The 15635-nt window shown below is 39.1% G+C and overlaps 1 protein-coding gene across 15 annotated transcripts in view; it reads left to right on the top strand.

Moving 5' to 3' along the window:
- CDC42BPA (CDC42 binding protein kinase alpha) overlaps nt 1–15635 on the top strand; it is a 322452-nt gene that overhangs the window by 197571 nt on the left and 109246 nt on the right. For 12 of the 15 annotated variants that reach the window (XR_005986974.1, XM_041750241.1, XM_041750319.1 and 9 more), the window contains exons 13-14: nt 150–392; nt 640–750. Coding sequence is in view for 14 of the 15 variants with exons in the window: in XM_041750241.1 (XP_041606175.1) it covers nt 150–392; nt 640–750 (354 nt within the window). In the remaining variant the exon portion in view is untranslated. The remainder of the gene's footprint in view (nt 1–149; nt 393–639; nt 751–15635) is intronic. The other 3 variants (XM_041750305.1, XM_041750332.1, XM_041750295.1) reach the window with 1 other exon arrangement.

Here is a 15635-nt window from a genome sequence, read left to right as displayed (position 1 = left end):
TATCTTTTCAGAAGTAGTGAATTTCTTTTAATTTTGTCCTGAGATGAATAATTTTGGCTCTTCTTGACTTCATGATAGCTACTTTGATGGCCAAAATTGGTCCCTAGCTTGCAGAATTGGTAACTTATATTCTTTTTACAAAACTGTAGGAACTAGTCCAGGCTAGTGAGCGATTAAAAAACCAGTCCAAAGAGCTGAAAGACGCACACTGTCAAAGGAAACTGGCCATGCAGGAATTCATGGAGATCAATGAGCGGCTAACAGAATTGCACACCCAAAAACAGAAACTTGCTCGCCATGTCCGAGATAAGGAAGAAGAGGTGGACCTGGTGATGCAAAAAGTTGAAAGCTTAAGGCAAGAACTGCGCAGGACAGAGAGAGCCAAAAAAGAGGTTAGTAGTCAGGCAGATTTTCTAGTGCTCACGGGGTAGTGATTAAAGCTGCTTTTTCCAGATGAGTGAAATCATGTCTCATTCTTTAATTGTTGAAAACTGTTTTTTTTAGTTTAGTAGTTTTATTTAATATGATATCAACATTTGAGTTATCTTCTTGTTACAAGGTAAATTCCCATGGGGAAAAGCATTTTATTGGAAAAACAATTATAACCATGACATCTGCTTTTTTCATTTTATTTTAAAGCTGGAAGTTCATACAGAAGCTGTGGCTGCTGAAGCATCTAAAGATAGGAAACTGCGTGAACAGAGTGAGCATTATTCTAAGCAACTGGAAAATGAATTGGAGGGTCTAAAGGTAGGGTTTGATTTCATATTTGTGAAGTTGAATTAATTTTCTTCTTTTTAGGTTTAACAGAAGTGTTAGTTTATGTACTTTCTTTGATGTGGAGTGAAAACTGGCTATCCTTCAAACCTAGTATTCTTAATTCTCTTTCTTACTAGTAGGAAGCTAATGTAGACTTCCTCATCATTCTGGAAGGAAAGGGAAGATTAAGTTTAGTGGGGAGAAGAAATCTATCAGGAAAGAGTTCAAATATTTAGGAAGGGCTGCACAGCTGGACAAGATGTATCAGTCATCTGCATGGGAGACATGGTTAGGTACCCAGACCCTCTATCTTATAAATGGCATAGGAGAGGCTCAGGGGTAGCTCCACAGATACTTAGGTTGGAATGGGATGATAATGGACCTGGGCTAACCATCTGAGCAGAAGTGTTAGCAAGGGTAATCCTTGTACCAGCTGTAGTTGGACTGCTTGATTTTAACCCCTAGCCTCATGAATTACTAGCCATGTAATGCTGAACAAAACATTTAACCTTTTTGGACTTAATTTTTCTATCTGTAAAACCCTATCTCAATGGTTTTATGTAAGGAGTATATGCATACATTTTTAAAGTGCTCAGCAACTCTTAGCTGTGATAATGCGTCTGTCAAAGTGAGAGAATTGGGATTAAATTGATGTCCTATTTCTGTAACACTAAATTATAATCTGAATCTGATGCCTCTTTTTCTTCACTCTGATCTTAGCAAAACCATTTCCTTGCACTGCAAGGAAAAAATAGATGAATCTATTATAGACGGAAATGTCAACACCCCTGTTTCAGAAGTGAATGAATTCAGGAGGCGTAAAACCAGTTAGGACATAGATGAGCTCAACATCATCAGTCACATGGATATAAGACATATCTACGGACTACTTCATATAACAGCAGAATATGCATTCTTCTCAACCTCACATGGAACATCTACCAAACTAGAACACATATTCTGGTCCATAAAACAAACCGTAACAAATCCCTATGAGAGTAGGAAACCTACCGTGGCAGCTCTCAGGCCACAGTGGAATTAAATTAGATGTCAACACCAGTAATACAGATGGAAAAATTCCAAAATATTTCTAAGTAACACATGTCAAAGAAAATACCTTGAGAAATTTTTAAATATTTTGAACTAAATAGAAATGAAAACAAATTTAACTTACCAAAATTTGTGGGATATAAGTGAAAGCACTATTTAGGGGCAGCTTATGGCATTGAATGCATATATAAGAAAGAAATATCTAAAACTAGTCATCTTAGCTTTCACTTTAGATACTAGAAAGAAAAGAACAAATTAAATCTGAAGTAAACAAGAAAAGAAATAAAACTAGAGCCAAAATTGATTAAATTGAAAACAGGAAATCAATAGAAAAAAATCAATGAAATCAAAGCTTATTCTTTGAAAAGATAGTAAAATCAGGAAGTCTTTTGGCAGGCTCATTAAGAAAAAGATCCCTTTTATCTATTTTTGAGAGTAATTATATTAACAAGCCTTGAAGCATTAAACTGTTCTTACATTCTGGGAATCAATTGCTCATATAATAATACAATTTCAATACAGCAATGAATTAGAATTGCTTACATTTTATTAAGAAGTTTTATTAAATTTATACTGAGATGAGGTTGTGGTTCTATTATTTGTATGCTCTCTTGGTCAGGTTTTGTTTCAGGGTTATGTTAACTTTATATAAAGTGAAGCTTTCCCTTTCCTTTGTTATACTGTAGCTTTATTAATGCTTTATTTACTTTTATTTTTATTTTTTATTTTTATTTTTTTTATTGAAGTTCAATTTGCCAATATACACTATATAATACCCAGTGCTCACACCATCAAGTGCCCTTCTCAGTGCCTGTCACCAAGTTACCTCATCCCCACCCACTTCCCCTTCCACAACCCTTTGTTTGTTTCCCAGGGTTAGGGGTCTCTTATGGTTTGTCTCCCTCTCTAATTTTTCCCACTCATTTTCCCTCCTTTTTCTTATACTCCCTTTCACTATTTCTTATATTCCCCATATGAATGAAACCATATGAGATTTTCCTTCTCAAATTGACTTACTTCACTCAGCATAATACCCTCGAGTTCCATCCACATTGAAGCAAATGGTGGATGTTTGTGTTTTCTAATGCCTGAGTAATATTCCATTGTATACATAGACCACATCTTCTTTATCCATTCATCTTTCGATGGACACAGAGGCTCCTTCCACAGTTCGGCTACTGTGGACATTGCTGCTATGAACATTGGGGTGCAGGTGTCCTAAAATTTCACTACATCTGTATCCTTGGGGTAAGTAAGTAGTGAAATTGCTGGGTCTTAGGGTAGCTCTCTTTTTAACTCTTTGAAGAACTTCCACAGTTTTCCAGAGTGGCTATACCAGTTTGTATTCCCACCAACAGTACAAGAGGGTTCCCCTTTCTCCACATCCTCTCCAACATTTGTTGTTTCCTGTTTTGTTAATTTTCGCCATTCTCACTGGTGTGAGGTGGTATCTCATTGTGGTTTTGACTTGCATTTCCCTGATGGCAAGTGATGCGGAGCATTTTCTCATGTGCCTTTTGGCCATGTATATGTCTTCTTTGGTGAAATTTCTGTTCATGTCTTTTGCCTTTTTTTTTTAATTTTATTTTTTTATTTATTTATGATAGTCACACAGAAAGAGAGAGAGAGAGGCAGAGACACAGGCAGAGGGAGAAACAGGCTCCATGCACCAGGAGCCCGACGTGGGATTCGATCCCGGGTCTCCAGGATCGCGCCCTGGGCCAAAGGCAGGCGCAAAACCGCTGCGCCACCCAGGGATCCCCTCTTTTGCCTATTTATGATTGGATTGTTTGTTTCTTTGCTGTTGAGTCTAATAAGTTCTTAGTAGATCTTGGATACTAGCCCTTTATCTGATACATCATTTGCAAATATCTTCTCCCATTCTGTAGGTTGTCTTTTAGTTTTGTTGACTGTTGCTTTTGCTGTGCAGAAGCTTTTTATCTTGACTAAGTCCCAATAGTTCATTTTTGCTTTTGTTTCCTTTGCCTTCATAGATGTACCTTTCAAGAAGTTACTGTAGTCAAGTTCAAAAAGGATGTTGCCTGTGTTCTCTAGGATTTTGATTCATTTTTGTCTCACATTCAGATCTTTCATCCGTTTTGAGTTTATCTTTGTATGGTGTAAGAGAATGATATAGTTTCATTCTTCTGCATGTGACTGTCCAATTTTCCCAACACCATTTATTGAATAGACTGTCCTTTTTCCAGAAGTAGATATTTCTTTCTTGCTTTGTCGAATATTAGTTGACCATAGAGTTGAGGACCCGTTTCTGGGTTCTCTATTCTGTTCCATTAATCTTTGTGTCTGTGTTTGTGCCAGTACCACACTGTCTTGATGACCACAGCTTTGTAATACAGCTTGAAATCCGGCATTGTAATGCCCCTGGCATTGATTTTCTTTTTCAATATTCCCTTGGCTATTTGGGATTTTTTATGGTTCCACACAAATCTTGAGATTATTTGTTCCAACTCTGTGAAGAAAGTCCATGGTATTTTGATAGGGATTGCATTAAATGTGTACATTGCCCTAGATGGCACAGACATTTTCCCAATATTTATTCTTTTAATCCATGAGCATGGAACGTTTTTCCATCTCTGTGTCTTCCTCAATTTCTTTCAGAAGTGTTCTGTAGTTTTTAGGGTATAGATCCTTTAACTCTTTGGTTAGGTTTATTCCTAGGTATCTTATGGTTTTGGGTGCAATTGTAAATGGGACTGACTCCTTAATTTCTCTTTCTTCAGTCTCATTGTCACTGTATAGAAATGCCACTGATTTATGGACATTGATTTTGTATCTTGCCACATTGCTGAATTGCTGTATGAGTTCTAGCAATCTTGGAGTGGAGTTTTTTAGGTTTTCTATACAGTATCATGTCAGATGAGAAGAGGGAGAGTTTGACTTCTTCTTTGCCAATTTGATTGCCTTTTGTTTCTTTTTATTGTCTGATTGCTGAGGCTAGGACTTCTAGTACTATGTTTACTAACAGTGGCGAGAGTGGATATCCCTGTCATGTTCCTGATCATAGGGGAAAGGCTCTCAGTTTTTCCCCATTGATAATTATATTTGCTGTGGGCTTTTCACAGATGGCTTTTAAGATCTTGAGGAATGTTCCCTGTATCCCTACACTCTGAAGAGTTTTGATTAGGAGTTTTGATTAGGAGTTTTGATTAGGATGCTATATTTTGTCAAATGCTTTCTCTGCATCTATTGAGAGGATAGTGTTTCTTTTTTCTCTTGTTGATGTGATCTATCACATTGATTGTTTTACAAGTGTTGAACCAGCCTTGCATCCGGGGATAAATCCCACTTGGTCATGGTGAGTAATCTTCTTAATCTACTACTATTAGATCCTATTGGCTAGTATCGTGGTGAGAACTTTTGCATCCTTGTTCATCAGGGATATTGCTCTATAATTCTCCGTTTTGGTGGAGTCTTTGTCTGGTTTAGGAATCAAGGTGATGCTGGCCTCATAAAATGAGTTAGAAGTATTCCGTCCCTTTCTATCCTTTGGAACAACTTTAGTAGAATAGGTATTATTTCTTCTTTAAATGTTTGATAGAATTCCCCTAGGAAACCATTTGGCCCTGGACTTTTGTGTCTTGGGAGGTTTTTGATGACTGCTTCAATTTCCTCGCTGGTTATTGGCCTGTTCAGGTTTTCTATTTCTTCCCGTTCCAATTTTGGTAATTTGTGATTTTCCAGAAATGCATCCATTTCTTCTAGATTGCCTAATTTGTTGGCATATAGCTGCTCATAACACATTTAAAAAATTGTTTGTATTTCCTGGGTATTGTTTGTGATCTCTCCTCTTTCTTTTGTGATTTTATTAACTTGAGTCTTTTTTCTTTTTAAAAAGGCTGGCTAGGGGTTTATCTGTCTTATTCTTATAAAGAACCAACTCATGGTTTTGTTGATCTGTTCTACATTTCTTCTGGTCTCTATTTCATTGAGTTCTGCTTGAATCTTTATTATCTCTCTCCTTCTGCTTTGCATAGGTTTTACTTGCTATTCTTTCTCCAATTTAGGTGTGAGGTTAGCTTGTGTATTTGAGTTTTTTTCCAGTTTTTTGAGGGAGGCTTGTATTTCAATGTATTTCCCTCTTAGGACCACTTTTGCTGTATCCCAAAAATTTTGAACAGTTGTATCTTCATTTTCATTAGTTTCTATGAATCTTTTTAATTCTTCTCTAAATTTCCTGGTTGACCCATTTATCTTTTAGTAGGATGCTCTTTAACCTCCATGTGTTTGAGTTTCTTCCAAATTTCTTCTTGTGATTGAATTCTAGTTTCAAAGCATTGGTGGTCTGAAGATAGGCAGGGGACAACCCCAATCTTTTGGTATTGGTTGAGACCTGACTTGTGGTCCAGTATTTGGTCTATTCTGGAGAAAGTTCCGTGTGCATTTGAGAAGAATGTGTATTCAGTTGCGTTCGGATGCAAAGTTCTGTATATATCTGTGAAATCCATCTGATCCAGTGTATCACTTAAGGCCCTTGTTTCTTTGGTGATGTTCTGCTTATAAAATCTGTCATTTGCAGAAAAGGACATGTTGAAGTCTCCTACTATTAGTGTATTATTATCTACGTATCTCTTTACTTTGGTTATTAATTGATTGATGTACTTGGTAGCTCCCACTTTAGGGGCATAAATATTCATGATTGTTAGGTCTTCTTGTTGGATAGACCCTTTAAGTATGATATAGTGTCCCTTTTCATCTCTTACTACAGTTTTTGGTATAAACTCTAATCTATCTAATATGAGGATTGCTACCCCAAGTTTCTTTTGAGGACCATTTGAATGGTAAATGGTTCTCCATCCCTTCATTTTCAGGTTGGAGGTGTCCTTAGGTCTAAGATGAGTCTCTTGTAGACAGCATATAGATGGGTCTTGCTTTTTTATCCAGTCTGATACCCTGTATCTTTTGATGGGATCATTTAGCCCATTCACATTCAGAGTCACTATTGAAAGATGAATTTAGTGTTATTGTAATACTTATTCAGTCCCTGTTTTTGTGGATTATTTCTTTGGGCTTCCTCTTTCTTTTACAGGGTCCCCCTTAATATTTCTTGCAGAGCTGGTTTGGTGGTCACATATTCTTTCAGTTTCTGTGTGTCTTGGAAGCTCTTTATCTCTCTTTCTATTCTGAATGACAGCCTTGCTGGATAAAGTATTCTTGGCTGCATGTTTTTCTCATTTAGTACCCTGAATATATCATGCCAGCCCTTTCTGGCCTGCCAGGTCTCTGTGGAGAGGGCTGCTGTTAATCTGATATTTCTCCCCATATAAGTTAAGAATTTCTTGTCTTTCGCTGCTTTAAGGATTTTCTCTTTATCTTTGGAATTTGCAAGTTTCACTATTAAATGTTGAGGTGTTGAACAGTTTTTATTGATTTTCAAGGGGGGTCCTCTCTATCTTTTGGATCTGAATGCCTGTTTCTCTCCCCAGATTAGGGAAATTCTCAGCTATTATTTGTTCAAATATACTTTGTGGTCCTTTCTCCCTCTCGGCCTCTTCTGGAACCCCAATTATAAGTAAGTTCTTCCTTCTCAGGCTGTCATTTATTTCCCTAAGGCTTTCCTTATGGTCTCTTAATTGTTTTTCTCTTTTTTTCCTCAACTTCCTTCCTTACCATCAACTTGTCTTCTATGTCACTCACTCTCTCTTTCACCTCATTAACCCTAGCAGTTAGGACATTCAGTTTGGATTGCATCTCATTTAGTCTGGTTTTAATTTCAGCCTGATGAGATCTAAATTCTGCAAAAACAAAGTCTCTAGAGTCCTTTATGCTTTTTTTCCAGAGCCACTAGTAGCTTTATAATTGTGCTTCTGAATTGACTTTCTGACATTATATTGAAATCCATATTCTGTAACTCTGTGGCAGAGAGTACTGTTTCCGGTTCTTTCTTTCTTTTTTTTTTTTTTTTTTTTTTTAAAGATTTTATTTCTTTATTTCGGAGAGAGAGATAGAGCACATGTGAGTGGGGGGAAGGACAGAGGGAGAGGGAATCCTGAAGCAGACTCCTCACTGAGTGTGGAGCCTGACGTGGGGCTCGATCTCATGACTCTGAGGTCATGGCCTGAGCCGAAACCAAGAGTCAGACTCTTAATCAACTGAACCACCCAGGTGCCCCCGGTTCTTTCTTTTGTGATGAATTCTTCCTTCTAGTCATCTTGTCCAGTAAAGAGTGGCTGTACGAGCGGGATGAGTCAAAAATATCAACCACAACCTAAGTAAAATACACTGTAGATGATTTCAAAGAGGTTAGAGACCAGAAAATGAAAAAGAAGATCAGAACAAAATAAAAGGCCCACTAAAGTGAAAAACAAATTTTAAAACAAAGTAGTAAAAATGAAAGGCCAAAACCGACAAGGAAGAAAAAAGAAAAATTTAAAAAGAAAAAAAATTTAAAAAGCGGGTATGCTGGGGGATGGTGGTGGTGAAGAAGTGATAGTGGAGAGAATGTAGTCTACCTGAGGGGTCCTAGAAGGTGATCCTCTTGGTTCTGAGTGTATTTTGTTCTGTATGTTAGAAGATGCTCAATCCCAAATTTATATAAACCAGCAATACTTATAGAAAGCCCCAATATTGACCACCAAAACATAAACAAGATAAAGGAGAGAGGCAGAATGGGAAGGAAGAGAGAATATAATTTCACAGAATGAACCAGCGCAGTATTCCACTTGATCCTGGGTGTATGCTGGTCTTGTTTTAGAAGATATTAGCTTCCAACATTGTAAAACAAAACAAGGCAGAAAAAACAAAAAACATAAAACAAAAACCCGTATCTCGTATAGATCCCAAAATTAATTGAATACATTGAAGGGAATCTAGAAGTGAAAACTATATCTAAGACATGTAATTGTAATATGAAAGTCAAAAAGGAAAAAACTTAAAAATAAAAAGTTGGTAAAATACTGTAGTTAAGGTGGGAAAAGAAAAAGAAATATTGGAAAATTTTAGTGTGATATAAAAACGAGTCATAATAGAAAAAGGAAAAAAGGGGGGGGGACCTTCTAGTTCTATATACTATTTTCCCCTCAACTTTCCCTTGGTCCTGGAGCTTTCCAGGACTGTTTGGTCAAGAAACTTGCTCTTACCTTGTTCTTCCAGCTGGTCTTCTGAAGGAGGGGTCTGCTGTGCTGATTCTCAGGTGTGTGTGCCTGGTGAGAGATGCCCCACGCCCTGCCAGGTGCTGGGCTCAGTGGGAGCTGTTTATCCCCATGAGGCCTTTGTTCCCTGGCACAAAGTGAAACAATTGAGGAAGAACAACAATGGTGATGGCCACATCTTCAGCTCTGGAGTTGAGCTCCCTGCGAGTAACTAACTGCAGTTTCCTAGTCCACACTGGCCTAGATGTTCCCGGGGGAGCATGGCACAGGTGCACTGATCTGCACAGCTTGGAGACCCACTGGCAGGAGAGTTCTCGCTGTCCTGTGCCCTCCCTGCTTCTGCTGGTCCCGGAGGAATGCAGGATCCCTGGTTTTGTCTGCTTGGGCACCTTGAGATCCAGGGCCCTGTTCTGCTGGAACCGTGCTCCTGGGGGCCACCTCTCCCAAAGGGAATGGGGCACAGCCACCTCTGCCCAGAGCCGGCCCTCCTCACTGACTGGCTTCTCCCAAATGCCTCAGAGGGCTGCGATGCTCTTGCCCTTTACCCGTATCGGACTGTGGCTTGTGGTGAGCTTTTCCCCAGGTGCCCCTCCTCTTATAGTGACTCCAGGAATCTAGAGGCTTCACTGCCCCTCCTGTAATTCTGCCCAGTTTCCCTGCTAAGCACTTTTCCATCCAGGAAGACTCCAGCGGGGAGTTTTAAAGTTCCTGCTTCTCCAGGGCTGGGCTTTCCTGTCCCAGAGGCTTTTGCTTTATCTCGGCTACTCGCGGTTCCCCTCCTCCACTTTACTCTTTTTCATTTATTTAGTTTTTTCCGCCTTCTACCTTGTTAGAAGCAAAAACTTTTCTTTTTGTAGCATTCCAGCTGTTCTCTCTTTAAATCTCAGGTCGAGGGATCCCTGGGTGGCGCAGCGGTTTGGCGCCTGCCTTTGGCCCAGGGCGCAATCCTGGAGACCCAGGATTGAATCCCACGTCGGGCTCCCGGTGCATGGAGCCTGCTTCTCCCTCTGCCTGTGTCTCTGCCTCTCTCTCTCTCTCTCTCTCTGTGACTATCATAAATAAAATATAAAAAAGAAAATCTCAGGTCGAATTCGTAGGTGTTCAGGATGTTTTGAAAGTTATCTAGGTAAGTTTGTGGGACCAGGTGAGTTGAGGACCCCTACTCTTCTGCCATCTTGCCCCTCCCCTATTACTGCTTTATTTTATTTTTCATTCATTTTGAGACAATTTGGTTCACTTTCATTTTTCCAGTGAAAGTGTCTTCCAAACTGATTTTCAAATCTGTAAGCACAGGGTTCAGTACTTTTTTGTTGTTGTTTTTGTTTTTGTTTTTGTTTTGTTGTATTTTTAATAAATTAATTTTTTATTGGTGTTCAGTTTACCAACATACAGAATAACACCCAGTGCTCATCCCGTCAATAGTCCCCCTCAGTGCCCGTCACGCACTCACCCCCACCCCCCGCCCTCCTCCCCTTCCACCACCCCTAGTTCGTTTCCCAGAGTTAGGAGTCTTTATGTTCTGTCTCCCTTTCTGATATTTCCCACACATTTCTTCTCCCTTCCCTTATATTCCCTTTCACTATTATTTATATTCCCCAAATAAATGAGAACATAAAATGTTTGTCCTTCTCCGGTTGACTTACTTCACTCAGCATAATACCCTCCAGTTCCATCCACGTTGAAGCAAATGGTGGGTATTTGTCGTTTCTAATGGCTGAGGAATATTCCATTGTATACATAAACCACATCTTCTTTATCCATTCATCTCTTGATGGACACCGAGGCTCCTTCCACAGTTTGGCTATTGTGGACATTGCTGCTATAAACATCGGGGTGCAGGTGTCCCGGCGTTTCATTGCATCTGAATCTTTGGGGTAAATCCCCAACAGTGCAATTGCTGGGTCGTAGGGCAGGTCTATTTTTAATTCTTTGAGGAACCTCCACACAGTTTTCCAGAGTGGCTGCACCAGTTCACATTCCCACCAACAGTGTAAGAGGGTTCCCTTTTCTCCGCATCCTCTCCAACATTTGTTGTTTCCTGCCTTGTTGATTTTCCCCATTCTCACTGGTGTGAGGTGGTATCTCATTGTGGTTTTGATTTGTATTTCCCTCATGGCAAGTGATGCAGAGCATTTTCTCATGTGCATGTTGGCCTGTCTATGTCTTCCTCTGTGAGATTTCTCTTCATGTCTTTTGCCCATTTCATGATTGGATGGTTTGTTTCTTTGCTGTTGAGTTTAATAAGTTCTTTATAGATCTTGGAAACTAGCCCTTTATCTGATATGTCATTTGCAAATATCTTCTCCCATTCTGTAGGTTGTCTTTTAGTTTTGTTGACTGTATCCTTTGCTGTGCAAAAGCTTCTTATCTTGATGAAGTCCCAATAGTTCATTTTTGCTTTTGTTTCTTTTGCCTTCGTGGATGTATTTTGCAAGAAGTTACTGTGGCCAAGTTCAAAAAGGGTGTTGCCTGTGTTCTCCTCTAGGATTTTGATGGAATCTTGTCTCACATTTAGATCTTTCATCCATTTTGAGTTTATCTTTGTGTATGGTGCAAGAGAGTGGTCTAGTTTCATTCTTCTGCATTTGGATGTCCAATTTTCCCAGCACCATTTATTGAAGAGACTGTCTTTCTTCCAATGGATAGTCTTTCCTCCTTTATCGAATATTAGTTGACCATAAAGATCAGGGTCCACTTCTGGGTTCTCTATTCTGTTCCATTGATCTATGTGTCTGTTTTTGTGCCAGTACCACACTGTCTTGATGACCACAGCTTTGTAGTACAACCTGAAATCTGGCATTGTGATGCCCCCAGTTATGGTTTTCTTTTTTAAAATTCCCCTGGCTATTCGGGGTCTTTTCTGATTCCACAGAAATCTTAAAATAATTTGTTCTAACTCTCTGAAGAAAGTCCATGGTATTTCAATAGGGATTGCATTAAACATGTAAATTGCCCTGGGTAACATTGACATTTTCACAATATTAATTCTGCCAATCTATGAGCATGGAATATTTTTCCATCTCTTTGTGTCTTCCTCGATTTCTTTCAGAAGTGTTCTATAGTTTTTGGGGTATAGATCCTTTACCTCTTTGGTTAGGTTTATTCCTAGGTATCTTATGCTTTTGGGTGCAATTGTAAATGGGATTGACTCCTTAATTTCTCTTTCTTCAGTCTCATTGTTAGTGTATAGAAATGCCATTGATTTCTGGGCATTGATTTTGTATCCTGCCACACTACCAAATTGCTGTATGAGTTCTAGCAATCTTGGGGTGGAGGCTTTTGGGTTTTCTATGTAGAGTATCATGTCATCAGAGAAGAGGGAGAGTTTGACTTCTTCTTTGCCAATTTGAATGCCTTTAATGTCTTTTTGTTGTCTGATTGCTGAGGCTAGGACTTCCAATACTATGTTGAATAGCAGTGGTGAGAATGGACATCCCTGTCTTGTTCCTGATCTTAGGGAAAAGGCTCCCAGTGCTTCCCCATTGAGAATGATACTTGCTGTGGGCTTTTCGTAGATGGCTTTTAAGATGTCGAGGAAAGTTCCCTCTATCCCTACATTCTGAAGAGTTTTGATCAGGAATGGATGCTGTATTTTGTCAAATGCTTTCTCTGCATCTAATGAGAGGATCATATGGTTCTTGGTTTTTCTCTTGCTGATATGATGAATCACATTGATTGTTTTACGAGTGTTGAACCAGCCTTGTGTCCCGGGGATAAATCCTACTTGGTCATGGTGAATAATTTTCTTAATGTGTTGTTGGATCCTATTGGCTAGTATCTTGTTGAGAATTTTTGCATCCATGTTCATCAGGGATATTGGTCTGTAATTCTCCTTTTTGGTGGGATCTTTGTCTGGTTTTGGAATTAAGGTGATGCTGGCCTCATAGAACGAATTTGGAAGTACTCCATCTCTTTCTGTCTTTCCAAACAGCTTTAGTAGAATAGGTATGATTTCTTCTTTAAATGTTTGATAGAATTCCCCTGGAAAGCCATCTGGCCCTGGAATTGTGTCTTGGGAGGTTTTTGATGACTGCTTCAATTTCCTCCCTGGTATTGGCCTGTTCAGGTTTTCTATTTCTTCCTGTTCCAGTTTTGGTAGTTTGTGGCTTTCCGGAATGCGTCCATTTCTTCTAGATTTCCTAATTTATTGGCATATAGCTGTTCATAATATGTTTTTAAAATCGTTTGTATTTCCTTGCTGTTGGTAGTGATCTCTCCTTTCTCATTCATGATTTTATTAATTTGAGTCTTCTCTCTCTTCTTTTTAATAAGGTTGGCTAATGGTTTATCTATCTTATTAATTCTTTCAAAGAACCAACTACTGGTTCTCTTGATCTCTTCCACAGTTCTTCTGGTCTCGATTTCGGTGAGTTCTGCTCGAATTTTAATTAACTCTCTTCTTCTGCTGGGCGTAGGGTCCATCTGCTGTTTTTTCTCTAGCTCCTTTATGTGTAAGGTTAAATTTTATATTTGAGTTCTTTCCATTTTTGAATGGATGCTTGTATTGCGATGTATTTCCCCCTCAGGACTGCTTTTGCTGCATCCCAAAGATTTTGAATGGTTGTATCTTCATTCTCATTAGTTTCCATGAATCTTTTTAATTCTTCCTTAATTTCCTGGTTTACCCTTTCATCTTTTAGCAGGATGGTCTTTAACCTCCATGTGTTTGAGGTCCTTCCAAACTTCTTGTTGTGATTTAGTTCTAATTTCAAGGCATTATGGTCTGAGAATATGCAGGGGACAATCCCAATCATTTGGTATCGGTTCAGACCCGATTTGTGACCCAGTATGTGGTCTATTCTGGAGAAAGTTCTATGTGCACTTGAGAAGAATGTGTATTCAGTTGAGTTTGGATGTAAAGTTCTGTAGATATCTGTGAAATCCATCTGGTCCAGTGTGTCATTTAAAGCTCTCGTTTCTTTGGAGATGTTGTACTTAGAAGACCTATCCAGGGTAGAAAGAGCTAGATTGAAGTGACCAAGTATAAGTGTATTATTATCTAAGTATTTCTTCAGTTTGGTTATTAATTGGTTTAAATATTTGGCAGCTCCCACATTCGGGGCATATATATTGAGGATTGTTAAGTCCTCTTGTTGGATAGATCCTTTAAGTATGAGATAGTGACCCTCTTCATCTCTCACTACAGTCTTCGGGGTAAATTTTTGTTTATCTGATATAAGGATGGCTACCCCTGCTTTCTTTTGAGGACCATTAGAATGGTAAATGTTTCTCCAACCTTTTATTTTCAGGTTGTAGGTGTCCTTCTGTCTAAAATGAGTCTCTTGTGTACAGCAAATAGATGGGTCCTGCTTTTTTATCCAGTCTGATACCCTGTGCCTTTTGATGGGGTCATTAAGCCCATTCACGTTCAGAGTTACTATTGACAGATATGAGTTTCGTGTCATCATGATATCTATTCAGTCCTTGTTTTTTGTGGATTGTTCCACTGAACTTCTTCTTAAAGGGGAATTTTAAGAGTCCCCCTTAAAATTTCTTGCAGAGCTGGTTTGGAGGTCACATATTCTTTCAGTTCCTGCCTGTCTTGGAAGCTCTTTATCTCTCCTTCCATTTTGAATGAGAGCCTTGCTGGATAAAGTATTCTTGGTTACATGTTCTTCTCTTTTAGGACCCTGAATATATCCTGCCAGCCCTTTCTGGCCTGCCAGGTCTCTGTGGAGAGGTCTCCTGTTACCCTAATATTCCTCCCCATAAAAGTCAGGGATTTCTTGTCTCTTGCTGCTTTAAGGATCTTCTCTTTATCTTTGGAGTTTGCAAGCTTCACTATTAAATGTCGAGGTGTTGAACAGTTTTTATTGATTTTAGGGGGGGATCTCTCTATTTCCTGGATCTGAATGCCTGTTTCCCTTCCCAGATTAGGAAAGTTTTCAGCTAGGATTTGTTCAAATACATTTTCTGGCCCTCTGGCCCTTTCGGCGCCCTCGGGAACCCCAATTAAACATAGGTTTTTCTTCCTCAGGCTGTCGTTTATTTCCCTTAATCTGTCTTCATGGTCTTTTAATTGTTTGTCTCTTTTTTCCTCAGTTTCCCTCTTTGCCATCAACTTGTCTTCTATGTCACTCACTCGTTCTTCCACCTCGTTAACCCTTGTCGTTAGGACTTCTAGTTTGGATTGCATCTCATTCAATTGATTTTTAATTTCTGCCTGATTGGATCTAAATTCTGCAGTCATGAAGTCTCTTGAGTCCTTTATGCTTTTTTCTAGAGCCACCAGTAGCTGTATAATAGTGCTTCTGAACTGGCTTTCTGACATTGAATTGTAATCCAGATTTTGTAACTCTGTGGGAGAGAGGACTGTTTCTGATTCTTTCTTTTGAGGTGAGGTTTTCCTTCTAGTCATTTTGCTCAGTGCAGAGTGGCCAAAAACAAGTTGTATTGGGAAAAGGAGAAAAAGAGAGAGAGAGAAAGAAAGAAAAGAGAGAAAAAAAAAAGAAGAAAAAAGGAAAAAACAAGAAAAAGAGAAAGAAAAAGAAAGAAAGGTGAAAAAAAAGGGTGGGGGAAGCAATCAGAAATCAAAAAGAAAAAAAAAACAAACACGGGGCAGTATCTTCTGATTCTGTATACTTTAAGTCCCTTGACTTCCCCTGGAACTTGTCCGTCTAGCTGGTCTTCTGGGGGAGGGGCCTATTGTGCTGATTTTCAGGTGTTAGCACTTGGGGGAGCTGCTCTGCCCCCTGCCTGGTGCAGGGCTCAGTGGGG

The sequence above is a fragment of the Vulpes lagopus genome, chromosome 1 (assembly GCF_018345385.1).
Source record: "Vulpes lagopus strain Blue_001 chromosome 1, ASM1834538v1, whole genome shotgun sequence".
Classification (NCBI taxonomy): Eukaryota; Metazoa; Chordata; class Mammalia; order Carnivora; family Canidae; genus Vulpes; species Vulpes lagopus.
The sequence above is the reverse complement of the archived record's forward strand: the minus strand, read 5'-3'. Positions and strand labels throughout refer to the sequence as shown.